Source organism: Drosophila ficusphila, unplaced genomic scaffold (assembly GCF_018152265.1).
Source record: "Drosophila ficusphila isolate 14025-0441.05 unplaced genomic scaffold, ASM1815226v1 contig_197, whole genome shotgun sequence".
NCBI lineage: Eukaryota > Metazoa > Arthropoda > Insecta > Diptera > Drosophilidae > Drosophila > Drosophila ficusphila.
Window position 1 is genome coordinate 7,511,871 of NW_025064091.1, and position 15,990 is coordinate 7,527,860.

The 15,990-nt window shown below is 40.3% G+C and overlaps 1 protein-coding gene across 3 annotated transcripts in view; it reads left to right on the forward strand.

Annotated features, from left to right (window-relative positions):
• LOC108098014 (integrin alpha-PS2) overlaps positions 1-15,990 on the forward strand; it is a 32,278-nt gene that overhangs the window by 4,177 nt on the left and 12,111 nt on the right. For all 3 annotated transcript variants that reach the window (XM_017200659.2, XM_017200661.2, XM_017200660.2), the window contains exons 3-5: positions 7,793-7,923; positions 9,623-9,720; positions 15,626-15,752. In XM_017200659.2, coding sequence (XP_017056148.1) covers positions 7,793-7,923; positions 9,623-9,720; positions 15,626-15,752 — 356 coding nt within the window. The remainder of the gene's footprint in view (positions 1-7,792; positions 7,924-9,622; positions 9,721-15,625; positions 15,753-15,990) is intronic.

Here is a 15,990-nt window from a genome sequence, read left to right on the forward strand (position 1 = left end):
ATTCGGAATACTAATACACCCATTAATTTCAATCGGCACAAGATATGGCAGCCGTTCCCTTCCCTTCCATTCGGAGATTCATTGATAAATTTATGGGAGAGTGGCGCAGTGGCCCATTGCACTGTGCAGTCATATAAATCTATATGGGACACTCTCCATACGACTCTCGAGCGGAAAGTGTTTTGGGCCGAGTGCCTGACCCCTGACAAATGGCGAAAAACATATTTCCCGCCTCGCCCAATGCCCAATACTTTCACGCTATTCATGTGAGCCGTTCGATTCGCGCGATAGCCTTTCTGAACCCGCAAAGTTCAGCTTGATGGACCGTGTTAATCGCATGGTCTCTGGACTACACTGAAAGAAACAGGGGAAGGAAGATCTAGTATCATGGTAGGAATAAAATGGGAGATTCCCTTTCTACTTACCTTAAATAAGTTGTATAAATTCAACTTTGATTTCGTTTAATATTGTTTGATAACACATAGGAACAAGATTTTTCAAGATAAGAAAATAAAGATTTCATTTTCATCACTTTTTAAATGAAGTCATATAAATGTAATTTTCCAATCATTTAAAATTGTTAAAAATAATAATTTAAGTTCTGTGCATTCTGGATGCATTCTGGGATGCGCTGGGATCTCTAGTCTTCTTCGACTTTTCGCACGTTAGTTGGATGGGAAAAGCAAGGGGGTGGGGTGGGGTGGGGTGGGTAGACTGAAACTGAAGAGAGCTGGCGGCAGAAGACTGAAGAGCCGAGGAAAAGCCGAAGATACGTTCCATTGATAGAGAGAGTGGCTGGGTGAAAGAGTAGAGTGGCGACCAGGCTATCAGACCAACAGCATCTTTCTACGTGTCTGAATGGCCTTTTGGACGTTTGCACTTCTTTCTTCGCCATAAGTTTTTATAATCCATATACACACACGACCGGCGGAGCAGATCCAAAAACTCAACACAACAAAAGCAAAAAAAAAAAAACTAGAGAGAGAGGAAGAAAAAAACGAGCGATCGCGCTAAGTGCACTTAAAAGCAACGAAAATTATTTAAATGCAGCGTTAAAAATGTTTACAATTCAATAAACAGACGCAAACAGACTCGGAATTTGGTTAGACCCTGCCCCAGAAGAGGCGACACTTCGAGATTCAGATACATAGATACATAGATACAGATGCAGAACAAAAAGTTAGCACCATCCGACTTCTGACCCAAGATGCTTGAACTTTGGATACTCTTTTCTCAGTTTGCTGAGAAGTATCTCAAAGTGTTTAGCATGTATCTTGTTCAAAAACTATATAGCGTAATTGAAACTATATAGTTCTGGGAAAAATACAAATAATAATAAAATAAGTTCCGTTTCCTAGCTTAAAATGTTACTCCAAATCTTGTATTCAAATCTTGTTTATAATCCGAAAGGTTTGAAACCATTAAGTCTAAATGACATAATGTAAGCCAATAAATATATATATACCACTTTGCTCAGACAGTATTCATATTGATAGCACTATCTGCCAACTCAAATATATATAGTAGTATAGTATAACCCATCTGGGGATGGCTTATCTGGGAATTGGGCTCTTGGCAATCCGCAGAGCATTACTGCCCAGCTGCCGAAGGGCATTACCACTTTGGAGGTCGGCGGTGAGGGGTCTCCCCACCGCTAAAAGCTTAAAATTACCCGACTCCGTTCTGCGGCAGCCTCATGAGATAATTGTGTGCCAACTGGGGAGACAAAAGGCCGCGGCGACAGCGAACAGCGAAGTGAGGAAAGTGGTAAACACAAGGTGGCTAAGTAACTAGTTGTGGTTATTGTTTATAAGGCAACGGCCCAAAGCCGTTGGCCAATATGTGGTTTGTGTGGTTTGCCCTGGCGGTGGCAATTAATACATCGCATGGCGGTGGTGTATCCGTATCTGAATCTCAGCCTCTACCTGTACTTCTATCTGTATCTGGATCTGCAGAGGCATTGCCACCTTGGCGAATGGATCTGTATCTGTATCTGTATCTGTATCTGTATCTGTATCTGTATCTGTATCTGTATCTCTATCTCGGTGCGACATAGTTTCGTGTGTGCTATTTACGGTCAAGTGTTTGCGAGCGGCAAGGTTGTCACCGCCGCTTCACCCAATTGGCCAAATAAAGTCGTTTGTCCGTTATCCAGAACGAGAGAGTCGATCGCTTGGCCACAAGTTTCCTTATAGACGCAAAAATGGATAATGGATAATGGCCAGGCCGACTCATTAGCCTCGTTGGCCCCGTTCCTCGTTCCTCGCCTGCTTTTGGGATCCCTGAATGCTGCATCTGCTCCATCAGCTTCTTGGCTTCTTGGCGGGATGCCTTTATTAAAGGCCAAGTGAAATCTTTGTTGTTTCAAGAACAATGAGTAAACTTCTTGAAGGTTAGTTCTATAAAGAGTTTTCTTCCTTTTAAATAAACTACTTATCCAGCTGACAATTGTTAATCCTCTACAGTGAATAATTTCATCAATTAATTCCCATTTATGTTAAGGGGATGAGCAGATGCACTTTTCACTAATAACTACGACACTTTCCATTAAGGGAAAACCTTTTTCCCGACCCGCTCAGCAATCGCATCTCGAAGATAGCATCTACAAAGTCCCGCTCAAATTATTTTTAGCTTCTGCAGTGGGCCACCAACATCGAGACAATCGGAGATCACTTGAGGAGTTCACTTGGGGTCTCCAGCCAGCCCGCTCCTGCTATATTATATAGCTCTCCCCCGATCTATCTATCTATCTATCTATCTATCTATTGCATAAACTCAAATAAACTACTGTCAGCTGCAGCTGAGATCGTATCGATCGATCGCTTGTCTCTCGGCCTTTTTGTTGTGGTTATGAAATGGCAAAAACGGCGGCGGCCAATGAGAAGTGTAATTGATTTCAAATATTTATGCCGTACTTGCAGAGAGAGCAAAGTATCACACTTTCTTTGAAATAAATAAATTCAAAATATACCAAAACTTACTTATAAATAAAACACCTTTCTGTGAAATAAAAAATACTCTTTATAAAATATTTCATTTCCTTAAAATAAATAGATTAAATAAAGATTGTCCTCAAATTCAATCAATATCAATGGAAATCTTAAGTTATCGTCTTCATATTTAAAATGGAGTATTACTGCACTACCATTTAAATAACATATTTTCTTATTTGGTCAGCTTTTTATTTCTCTGTGTACGCGGTTACTTTGGCATTTTCGTTTGTTTGGCCGAACCGCCTTAATTGCCGCTTGATTGCGGAGTCTCGAGTGCCGGGATATGGATATCTATCCATCGGAGATCGTCGAATAATAATCCAAGATCGCAGATCAGCTGGCGGGGGAAAAACGGAAGTGTCAATGTGTAAAAAAGGTGCCGGCAAACCGCACACGCACTTCGGTTTTAGGAAAACGCAGTGGAAAAGAGGGAAAATAGTAAATGGGGAAATGGAAAATTGAAAATGGTAAATGGTAAATCGCTCAATGGACAAAACAAACGCCGGGCCTCTGTCACGTGTGCAAGGGTTTCAATTTTCCCAGACCGCCGGGGGGCGCACACATGTTTAGCGCCGACACGCCCTCGACATTGCCCACTTTTCCCCGATATTTCCCCGGGGTTTTTCGTTGTTGTGCCTATCCTCACCCTCATATCGCGACTTAGGTATCCTATCCGATCCGATCCGATCGTTTCGGTTCCTTAAACGCCGCCTGACTCCGCAAGTGAGTTGGCTCTTTTCGATTCGAAATCGAAATTGAAATGCAGCCGTTTTTATTATTTACTCAAAAGGTTACGGGTGACAGTCTCCCCGAAAAGTCAGTCTAGTTCAGCGGAAGTTGGCTGAAAAGTTTCAACACAAAAGCATTTCCTTGGAATGGGGGAAATAAATTCAAAACTTGAAATGCAGTTTATGTGATTATGAAGTGCTGAGCGAATCAACGGAAATTGGAGCGATCTCTTCAAGATTTTTATGCTGACAAGATCACTTTGAGAAGATTAAAGCCCAAGAGATTCTGGTATGCTGATGATAGCGAAACTTCTCAAAAGATATCAGAACTTTGAAGTGGTTGTAAGCCAAGGTATGATCTTGCCTTGTTGAATAGGATATGATATCATGATGATATATTCAATTCAAATTGAATTCTAGTTAAAGCTTCCTTGAAGTATTTAATTCCCTCGTCCGCTTACTTCTCTTCTGCACTGTGAATCGAGTTCATTCAGGAGAAAAAAGAGTTATGAGGTATGATCTTGCCTTTTGAATAGGATATGATATCATGATCATATATTTAATTAAAATTAAACTCTATTTAAAGTGTAGATACTACAGCTTCCTTGAGCTATTAAATTCGCTCGTCCGCTTACTTCTCAGCTGCACTGTGGATCGAGTTCATTCAGGAGAAAAAAGTGTTATGAGGTATGATCTTGCCTTGTTGAATAGGAAATGATATCGTGATCATATATTAAATCAAAATTAAATTAAAAAGTGTAGATACTACAGCTTTCTGAGGTATTTAATTCCTTCGTCCGTTTACTTCTCTGCTGCACTGTGGATTTTATTCATTCAGGAGAAAAAAGTGGCAGGAAGCATGCGCAGCTTCACACGAGCCCTTCACCCACATCACATCACATCGCTCGTAAAGTGAACTGGAGTGGGTCTAGAAATCGCACTGGGACCTCAACGTGTATATATATATTTACCGTATATACGTACCAGTTTATGTACGTATATAGCCGCGTCACATCCTGCGAGCATGTGTTCGGCGAATGACTCGGAAGTCGGGGGTTAAGAGCGGTTCGAAAATTACTCGAAAATGTTATTTTTAAAACATTATTTTTATTGCGGCTGCTGCACGCGACGTCGAAGTTAAACTCAAAGTCGAAGTTGAAGTTGAAGGTAATTCAAGACGGGTCCCTCCTGGCCATCCTCAATCCTCAATCCTCAATTTAGCATTCAAGGCGCGAACGAACAGAAGGTTCTCATTCTACACCATTTATTTATTTTATTGTATCTTCTTCGACGGCGCTCCCTTTTTCCCCTGAATTCTGTTCTGTTTCTGTGTTCAAGACATGTGTGCGGAAAATTGGTTTTCAATCCATCTATCTATCTACTAATTCCTGCCTGCGGTCGCTCCTTTTCCCAATTGAGACATTCGAACTGTATCTGTATCGAAATCGAAGATCGAACAATCGCATTTGTTGGTTTGGCGCCTGGCTTCGTGTTTTTATACACTTTTCAATTGGCTCGCATTGATTTTGATTATTTTAGAGGCTGGCATTGTGTGCGGTCGGGGGTTTTGATCTCTATAAGGTCCACTGAGCACCAAAACAAATATAATATCATCGCATTCCGTACTGACGCGTGCTCACCAATTTACAAATTAAAATTACGTAAGCCGGAACGCTTGACTGCCTCAATTTCATTTGGCAATGGGTGGAAAATATTCACGATATCGAGAATATGTTCATAAAAGTTATGCAATTCCAAGTAAGATAAGTTGTTACTAAGTTTTAGAAATGTTAGTATAGAAATCCAACCAACTGATAATGCATTAATTGAAAGAAAAGGGCGAGCAAACAAACTGATATAATGCTCTATTTATATTTTTCCTGTGACGTTTAAGTAAATTGCTCGATTCCGTGGTATAAAAATAAATATTGGTCTGGGCAATTCTGGGAAGTCAATTGAAATGAGTCAAATAAACAAATATGCATTAGTCAACGGGTGAAGAAAGGTTTCTCTTCTCCTCTGTTCAGAATTTCTGTTATTCATCGATTGAGTTTAATGAAATGCAAATGCGATCTGCAAGGCGCCCCCTCAAATAAAAATTGGTGGAGGATGGGGAACCTGTTTGGGTTTGAGCTTGTGTCATTTCTGTTCGTCTGTTCGCCTGTTTGGCTGTTTGTCCATAAATTAATATTAATTATAGCCAACTGGGAGCGAGAGAATGATCGAATCGCCGCCGTTCGATGAATGCCAATGATGTAAGCGCTGAGAACAGATTTCAAAGCTATATTTCTGAGTGAATTCTGGTTATGAGAGAGAAAGCACTGAAATAGAGCTTTAAGGTATGGGTTTTACGGCCCGAAACCCAAAGAATTTCCCTTGCTCTGTAATAAAATGCAGCTGCTTGTTTGTGCAATTTAAATCATTTTTAAATACATTGCAAATGCTTGCCAACTTCCAAGGACCCGCTTCATTCATTCGCTCAGAAACCCTCCCATTTGTAATGCACTTAAAAATATATATATTAAATATTATATATTATAAAATATATATAATATGTATGTAATAATTAATAGATCTTACCTCATTGAAAAATTAGTACTCTTTTTAAAAGCATCTTAAAAGAGTTTGTGCTGTTAATATAATGTAATATGTGTGATCTTCATAGTGTTGTTAGTTTATTTTTAAATTCTAGTATGGCTGTGGTTCATGGTTTTTTCGCTCAGTGTAGCCAGTCGCCCATTCATAGGAAGTTCCGTCCGCGATCTTCTTTGGGTCGCTCCCTCTCGAGTTTCACGCATCTGTGCGATTTTTGCTTTAGTGAAGCGTCAAATTGTTGCATGTGGGTTGAGCAGGTCGCTCAATAAGGGGGCGGATCAGCAAGGGGGTGGCTGAGGGGGCGGGGCATGGATGGGCGGAGGGGGAGGGGCGGTGCTTTAATCAACTCTCAAGTGTTTGATTTGGACCGTTTGCGGCGTGCCTTCTGTAGCATCCGCAGAAGTCTCTTTACACGGAAAGAAAACATGAGAAGTTCTATGAGATATTCAGAAAAATGTATGCTAAATGAACGAAAATACAGATGGCCAATTAAATTAAATTTTTAATTAAATTTTGTATTTATATTATAGATATGTATTTTTTGTTATGCTTTTCAAAATTTACATTAAACGTTTCCATAAAACAACTTGAGAATTTTATTATAAAGTGAATTAGAATCAAATTGATTACTTAATTTTCGACTGTGCATGCACTCACTTTCGGTTTTGTTATTTTCAATTTTAATGAAGACCCATTTAGTGCACCCTAGGGTTAAAGCCGACGACCATCGGCCGGGCACCCTTTTCTTCTCCGGTCTTTTCTGTTCGCCGCACTTCCGCATTCAATGCTAATGACAGCTGTCAATGTGCGTGCCATGATGAACTGCCGCCCCTGGAGGAGAACGCAGAGCTACTGGAGAACCACCAGAAAAGCCAGAACCACCAGAACCACTAGAACCACCAGAACCCAAACCACTGACTCTCGGAAATTCAGAGTTTTCAGGGGAGAAAAAGATCGACGAGGGTGCGGGTTGCCAAATGGCGAATGGCGATGGCGATGACGATGGCGAATGGGGAGGTTTATCGGCTTGCTTGAGGGAACTTCAGGAATTCAATTTAAAGTGCTAAAAGAATGCCCAGAAATACCAAACACTGGTGATCATAAATGGCTTCGAGCGGGGTTGGACCTTCAAGAGATGATTCAACAAATTGTTAAATTTTCAATTAGGACAGACACTTAAATTTTTATTGAAATAGCGAAGCGTGTTCTTTAATTTCAGAAAACCATGAGTAGGGTTTTTAATATAAAAACTTACAAACTTATATAGAGTACCTATTTTATCCCAGTTTTATTTCACACTCTTAAACCAATATTATTACTTTATGTTATATGAAACAACTTAGCATGTTTTTAAATAAAAGTATGTTTTAAATTGCATTGTTTATCTTGCTATCAATTTTGCAGCAATAAACACATGTATATAGTATTAAAAGCCATGATTATTTCCCATTCTAACCCCAATATTCTCCCTTGCAGTGTCAGCCTGATCGTCGGAGCCCCCAAATTCGATACGTCCCGCTATCAACAGGGCGTGACGGAGGCCGGCGGCGTCTTCAAATGCAGCCTGAACGACGACGACTGCAAATTGGTGCCATTCGATTCCAAAGGTAATTTAATCGAAGTGAAAAGGAAGCAAAACGCGAGGAGGGTAATACCCAAACGAAACACTTAAATCGGGCAGCCATTTCGAGTCTGTGTCTCTGGGTTGCCCGTGTGAGAGGATGGCACTTCTCTAGCGGCGAACTTGGCGCCAATTCGCTCCTTAAAACTGGCGCCAGGGAAGCGAAAATCGCAATTAGTTTATTTATGGCCTACGCGCATGCGCAACCTTTTAGTATGCAAAATGCGAAGAATGCCCAACGTGCAGTGGCACTAAAAAAAAAAGAAAAAAAATGGAAAAAGAATATATGTACAGCATTGCAATAATATATTTTTAGACAATTGGAGGGAACATCCTGGGCATAAAACGGAAATGATAAACTTACTCACCAACCTCCCAGTAAACTTCCTCTTGCGCCTCACGCTTTCTGCTTTTGCATATTTTTCCCATTAACCGACGACGGCTCTCCTCCACTCTGCGTTTGTCTGCCATAAATACGCAATTTGATTTTGCAACGTGAAAAAAAAGAAAAAGAAAATCACCTCGGGGAAAAGTTATTGACACGTGCCCCATCAGACTGCAGACTCGATAATGGATGTTGGCGAACCATAATGCTCACGGGGGGTGTGTCCCATAAATTCCCCACAAGTCCTCACTCCTCAGCTCCTCAGCTCCCTTTCAATTTCGCTAAAATAATGTATAAATCTCTGCTCGAACTCATGCGTAATATGGCTTAAAAAAAAGGAGTCAACAGGTGCTTCATTCAGCTCGCAGGTTCGTTTGGTCATCTACTTAAGTGATTCATCGGGCATTCTGTCATCCATCCATTAGTTGTTAGATCTTATTCACCTTTCATCTTAAAAACGCGTTGGCTTATTTCAGTTATGACTAAAGATACAAAAAATGGATAAATAAAATCACAACGGAAGGAATTGTATTTCCGTTTTTTGTGACTAGTTCATTAATGATTGATGAAATACAAATGATTTGCATACTGGTGATTCAGTTTTGAATTCATAGAATTTCATTGAGTGTTCAATATTTGTATTAAAAAAAAAAAAAAATACATACATGATATTTAATTTTCTTCAATTTTATTTTTCTACCTTTTACCTAAATTTCCCCTAATTTTTGTACCTCATCCATCACTTTTAATTAAGATTCCTGATGGATTCATCCGTGGGCCATTTATCCCTCATTAGGAATAGAAGCACCCGCCCAAAATTTGTACAGTCGCACACCCCAGCAATGTTTTCTTTTTTTTTTTTTTTTTTTTTTTAGCCCCTATTGCCAATTTCATACCCCCTAAGCACCTCACTCACGTTACCCCCGAAAATCGTGTCATAAATCACCGACTGAAGGAAGTGACCATCATCATTACCCACGTCGTCCTCAAGTGTTCTGTGTTCTCTGTTTTATTTTCTGTGTACTGTGTTCCCAGTGCAGCTTAATTAGTTTGCCTTTCTCCCCTGCTCAATAATATGTACATATTAATTTCACTAAATTGTTCATTTCCGTCTGAATTATTTTTCTTCGTCTTTGTTTTCGCTGCCTCTGTTTTATCTCAATCTTTATTTGCCTTATTTTGGGGTATTTGAAAATTAGGTTGTTTAAGTTTGCCGTCGCTGCATTGCTATTTTAATTTGCCAAAGACCTCTGTTATTTGTTTGGAGAGTTAATAATATGCATTTTTCTTCCCAAATCAGGCAACAATTACAATTCAGAACATGAGGTCGTGGACAGAAAATCCTATCAATGGCTCGGCGCAACGGTGGTCACAGGACGAGATAGTGATTTGGTTGTGGTAAGTCCCTAATACCTTTTAAAATAGTAAAATAATATGAAATGTGAAAATGGCTGATCGTCATTTTTCACCAAAAAATGCAGTATTTTTGTCATAAAAAGTGAAATAATGGACAGAATATGGAATGTGATGCCTCGTTAGACTCGTAATAAGACCCCTAATCAGTTGGCATTCAAACCAGAAAATTTTAATTTTTCAAAAAATTTTTAATAAAATTTGCCTTGCCAAAAATGTAAAAATCGCTAGTCGTCATTTTCACCTAAAAAACGAATATTGTTTTAGCCATAATAAGATAAATATTGGGCAGATTATGGAATGCCATACCTCGTTAAGCTCGTAATAAGATTCCTAATCAATTGCCATTCAAATCTAAAAAAATTTTTTTTTTTAATTTTCAAAAAAATGTGACTCACCCCTTACCAAAAATGTAAAAATGTCTGATCGCCATTTTTCACATCGTGTAGATTTGCATCCTTAATAACAGATACAAAATCGAACTAAGCTTCACTTTACCATTATTAATTGGTTTCCCTGTTATAAAACAATAGAGTTCCATTACCGTACGCCACTTCCTTTAGTATGCTTTAAAAAAAAGTTAAACCTCCCCATTTATCGCTCTTTGAAGCCCCATTTAATGGAGCAAACAAAGTCAGTCGGTGTGGGGACCAAACAGCAAGATACTTTCATTTTCCGCGGACCGCAAGACGACCTACTGACTGAAAACCGAAAAGCCAATCGCTGGAAAAACCTTGTACGATTTGATGGCATCATCATCCGCGGCGACAGAGCTCGTTAAAATGTCAAATTGCATCGAAAGTGCAAGGGAACTGAGGCTAATGGTATTCAGTTCGAATGTCGGGCACTTCGCCCACATTATAGCACTAGCATATAACGTAACCGACACCTTTTCGATCATATGCCAAGGAAATCTCTGTGGAAAATCACCATTTTTATGGTTGTCTTTTGGGTTTCGAGGTGCTTTTCCCCGTTAGAAGTCAGTGGGTGTTCGCTGGTTTTGTGTTTGGGAAAACTGTGTGTTCTCGATGCGTGTGGATTTGGATTTCGGTTTTCGGTTTTCATAGTTTCTCGTTGTTTTGTCATCACTGCGGTTCGCCGGTGGATTGCGTCAAGTAAACCGTAAACCACAAAGGAAAACCAAGGCAGATAGAAAAAACCTTAATAAGATACCAATGCTCAGATACAGTGCTTTGTTGCCACACAGAGAGAAATCGGAGAGGTTAACTAATTGAATTCAAAAACTATTGCATACTTTTGGGTGGCTTCGTTAGTGATTTGAAATCTTTCAAGATTAGTTATCTTTAAATCTACTTAGAATTTAATTACTTGAACTATATACGTTTGATAAATCTATATAGATTTTGTGCAAGTGTGCTGTGGTTTTGGTGTGCTTTTCTGCTTTGGGAACTCGGACTCTTTAAGGTGCGCCACGTCTCGCAACTTTGGTTAATTGCGTTGGCGTTGGCTTCTTTTGTTGCCCGCTTGTTGACCGCCCACCCACCATAAACATTTGATTTTCACTTTAGTTCTCAATTAACTTTGATTTGGCCCATTTGATTTTGGCCCTGGCGCACCGAAAAAACCGTTAACATTGATGGCCAGTACGTCCTTTTCAATTCGTGCATGGGTTTTTTTTTTCTTCATTCCCCCCGCTTGATGTTATGGCCAGGTCAGGTCACTTCCGCCACGCGTTCTCCTCGCGAGGATTGGGAACTGGGCACCTGGAAATGGCAAATGGGAAATGGGAAATGGGGAAATGGGAACTGGGTCTGCGACTGGCCTTCAAAAGCCCATTAACCGGATGGGGAGGAGCTGGCCATCGATTGGTTTGCCCCGCAGAATTACGCGGACACATCATCATCCGGAATTACATCAGTCGGTGATGGGTGATGGGAATCAACAAACTATGTTACCTACTGGATATAATTAAAGAAATTCTATAGCCAGCTGGCCAGTGTCTCACCCTTTTCATTAATTTGGTTTCGGATTGATTAAAGTATTCAAATGTTTGTGGGTTTCTGTAATTTTATTTTGTAAGCATGATTTCTCAGCGAGAAAAGGAGACCCAATTGTATTCCCTTTTATAACTCAGAGCAACTCGAATTGACCTTTGGCCTGTCTCATTTTTTGGTCATGTCAAGCGAATCCATTCTTTAAAACCAAATTGTTTTGTCGTGTTCTCCTGGCTTATTTCCTTGCAGCTTAACATATTTTGAACGATTTTTTGTTGACTTCAGCGAGGCTTTCTTTTTGTTTTTTGTTTTTTTTTGGCTTGGTGTTAGTAGTTTTGAGCCCGCTGTCTGTATTTGGGCTTTTGTTTTTTTCGGCCGATTTTGTTGTTCATGTGGTTTATTGCCCATGTTTGGAGCAGAGTGCATACCAAAACGCCAACGATAAATTTTTGAGACATTAAACTGCACTTTTGCAGACGCCGTTCGCTTCTTCCTGTTGTTGTCGTTTTTATTGTTGCTCTTTTTCCCTTTTTGTTTTTGTTTTTGTTTTGTTTTTTTGTTGGGGGAAGCAAAGGCAAAAACAACAGGCAAAGTCAAAAGTCAACACGTTTGACATGGTCGACATGCAGACGATACCATTGCGAATTGAAAAAGAATATCTGAGGGGCTGCGAACCAGATGCAGATGCCAAATGGCCAAATGGCTAGGCCCATGGGCCAACCTCCAACCATCCTCGATATACTCCGATCCCCCTGCTATATACAAACATAAATCGGTGTGCGAGTGCCCCAGCCATATTTAAGTTCAATAGCGCTGGCAATTCCACCGATCGTGTCGATGATCATGTCGCAATCGAAATGCTGCAAACGAACCAACATCTCGCAAGGCGATTGAGAACTTCAAACGACTGGGGGATACCATAAAATAACTGGGTTCCATATTCTTCACTTAAGAATATATCTACCCATTGCTATAACTATATTACTATATCAGAAGTGTGATTTTTTAACTGTTGTTTGTGCTGGGTTTTATACCCTTAATTTGAGAATATATCTATACATTGCTATAACTAACTTAAATCTCAAATCAAAATCATATCATAAGTTTTATTTTTTAACTGTTATTTGTGCTTTAGATCAATGAGTATATAGTATATACCCACTTATTTTTTGGAGTACTGGGTATGGGAAATAAAAACGTAGCGAAACGAGACCGCACGACATGCGGCACATGCCCCCAAACGAGGGAAGCTCCCAAAGAGTATGCTATATAGCCATATAGCTTAGCTGCGGGAAAGAGACGGGCGATGCAGTGAGTTCACTGTGATGTCACCTTGCTGTTGCTGTTGTTGTTGTTGTTGCTGCTGTTGTTGTTGTTGCTTTGGGCCGTTGATTGCCGATCATGGCCATTGTGGGCGGTGGCGATGACCACCCCGCCCACTCGGCGACAAGTTGTTGATTGGGGCCACAGCCGGAGAAAAGTCAAAAAGTGATCTCATGCCGATTTTTTTTTTTACTTTTTGGGTCCCCAGCATCTGATCCTTGGCCCAAATTCACGGCAATTAAGGCCGACCCAATTTTATAAGATTTTTACAATCGTTGAAGTCATACGTTGCTGGGGTTTATTAAAAAAGAATATCTTATTTGATTTCCAAAGTCCATAACTCTATTAATTGAAGATCGGAATCCAGTGTGGCACTGGATGTTTTAAAATAATTTTTTGACCGATGTTTTGCAATTTTTATGACTCAACCCCCTTTCATTTCCAAGTCCATAACTTTTGTTACAAGACTCCGATTTTGAATTGTTATACTAGCAATAACTTGTGGTTTGAGTAGCTAAAATAATTTTAAATATAAAGTTTCCCTGCTAAAACTGCATAAGGCTAAAAATGACTGAAAAGCATCTCGAAATGGTAGCGAATCGGCATATATCATCCGCCACTCTTGGTCAAAACCCATACTCATAAACATCATTTCTGATTTCAATGCTCAAGATGGGGAGCGAGATGGGACCTGTTTTCGGGATCCATTCTCCACCGACCGCTCCTCATTTGCATATCTAACTATTTTACCGCGAACTGCACAAACTGTGTGCCTCAAAGGCCGCAAAGGAATCTCTCTGGCGGCCAACTGATAATAAAGTTTTTAATAGGAAATTGCTATTAACTTATTGATCATGGCATGGACAATGGTCCACGAGGGCAATTGTTGGGAATTTCAATTGAATTGTTCAACGCTCCCCCGAGTGCCCAGCGGCAACTCGATTGTCTGGCTAAAGTCTCAGGTTCTCGTTTTTTGTTATATCCCCATTTCTTGCGGATGCACTGCGGAAAAAGAGTTGACTTAAGTACATCAAAACTGGAACTAATTGTACTACCATTCTAATCTTTATTAAATACCAAAAAAGTACTTGAGAATTATAAAAGTTTTGGTGAGCAGTAGAAGACTACATATTTTAACGCATTTCATAACACTTTTTGTTACTTTTTGATTCATTCAAATAAGATTTCTGTTCCTTGTGTGTTTTTCTGCCAGTGTAGTCTTAGCTGGACTGTGATTTTTGTGCTGGCCGCTTGCATAATATGGCCTGGCCCATAGACTTTTGATTCAATGGGGCATTTGAATGGCTCGGCCTCTCCATCCGCTCCCATCCGATATCCGATCAGCATGCATTTTTGGCGATAGCGCGTCATTTTGAGTTTATGTCAGAGTTGCCACAAAAGGGGAAATGAGGGTGGTGTGGTGGTGGTGGTGGTGGAGCTGTGGATATCGGTGGTTCGGCGGAGCGACAGATACAGAGAGCCACTGGTTGCCATAAATGGCACAATATGTATAAATTTGTAAAAGTAATTGCAGTGCGGAGACAATGGCCCGGCCTAAGATCTTGACGCTGATGTTGATGTCCCTGCCTGCCTTCAGTCTTCCACTGCCTCTGCCTCTGCCTCTCGCTCTTCCTCTTCCTCCACTGGCTTCGTGCCCCATGCCACAAAGCTCCAACCGCTGACCATATTTGGCCAGCAACTGCGACAGAGATGGCTGAGACCTCGAGTCTCGTGCGTGTTTTATGTCCAACTGCCAGCCATTTATACATTATAAAACTATATAAACACACAGATCGGCTGGGATGCGAAGCGATCCACTGCTCACTGCGACGGGGTTAACTCACTCCCCACGCACAGTGTCTTATTGTCCATCAGATAGATGGAATTATCTACCATCCCATAGATTCATTGCCTAAAAATGTTTCCATCAAATGTATACATTTACATTCATGTTTTTATTGAAAAGCTGCCTGGTATTTTTATAGCTTTGTTTCGTCTTTGCTTTTGGATAGGCTTTTTTCTCTGGATTATATCATATCATATAGTATTTGAGATCACCTTAAGCCCACTGTGCGTGGGGGGAAAGGGGTCGGTTAATTCGCTTTGGCCATTTTAGGAGGGCCGCCGCTTCATGCCTTTGCCGTTGCCGTTGGCCTGCCATTGTCTCACATCTTCACCAAATAATTTCCATGCCTGCCCCTGTCTCCTCTACCCACATTGCAGGAAAAAGAATCATAAAAAATTAAATATTTGCACTATAGTTGCACTATTATACTCTACATAATAATAATGGTCAAAATAGTTACATTCAAAAGACAAATACAATACACTTTATATTATATTAAACTTTGAATTGCATTTGGAGGGGATTAGCAATGATATAGTTTTACTATCAACTTTAATTGTCTTAATTAAATTCTATATAATATTATTTCATAATTATAATATCTATTTTCCATTTCCCGTTGCAGGGAAACATTCAATGCCGTAAAGCATTCAATTGTATTTGGAGTTGAATAGCATTGATATAGTTTTACTATCAACTTGATATTTCTTAATTATATTCTATATAATATTATTTTTATAATATTAATATCTATTTTCCGTTGCAGGCCTGTGCTCCGCGGTACGTTTTCCACACGATGACGCCGACGAGGGCGTTCCGCATCGATCCCGTGGGCACCTGCTTCTCCTCGCACGACTTCGAGGAGTTCCGCGAGGTCTCCCCCTGCCGAACAAGTGAGTATCCATCTGTCTATCAGTGGTGTCCCCCCTCCGATCGATCCCATGTGTGGGACTAACCCACACCGGACACTGGACACCTAATTCGACCTCCGATTCGGTGTGATTCGGTTCGGTTCTGTAATTCGAGTGGCAGGGAATCCCTTGAAAAGCGAAATTTAAACTGTCTGTCAGACAGTCGCTGAGCATTCCTTCGGCTTTTGTTCCTTCGCTGTTTTTTTCGTTGGCTTTAAGT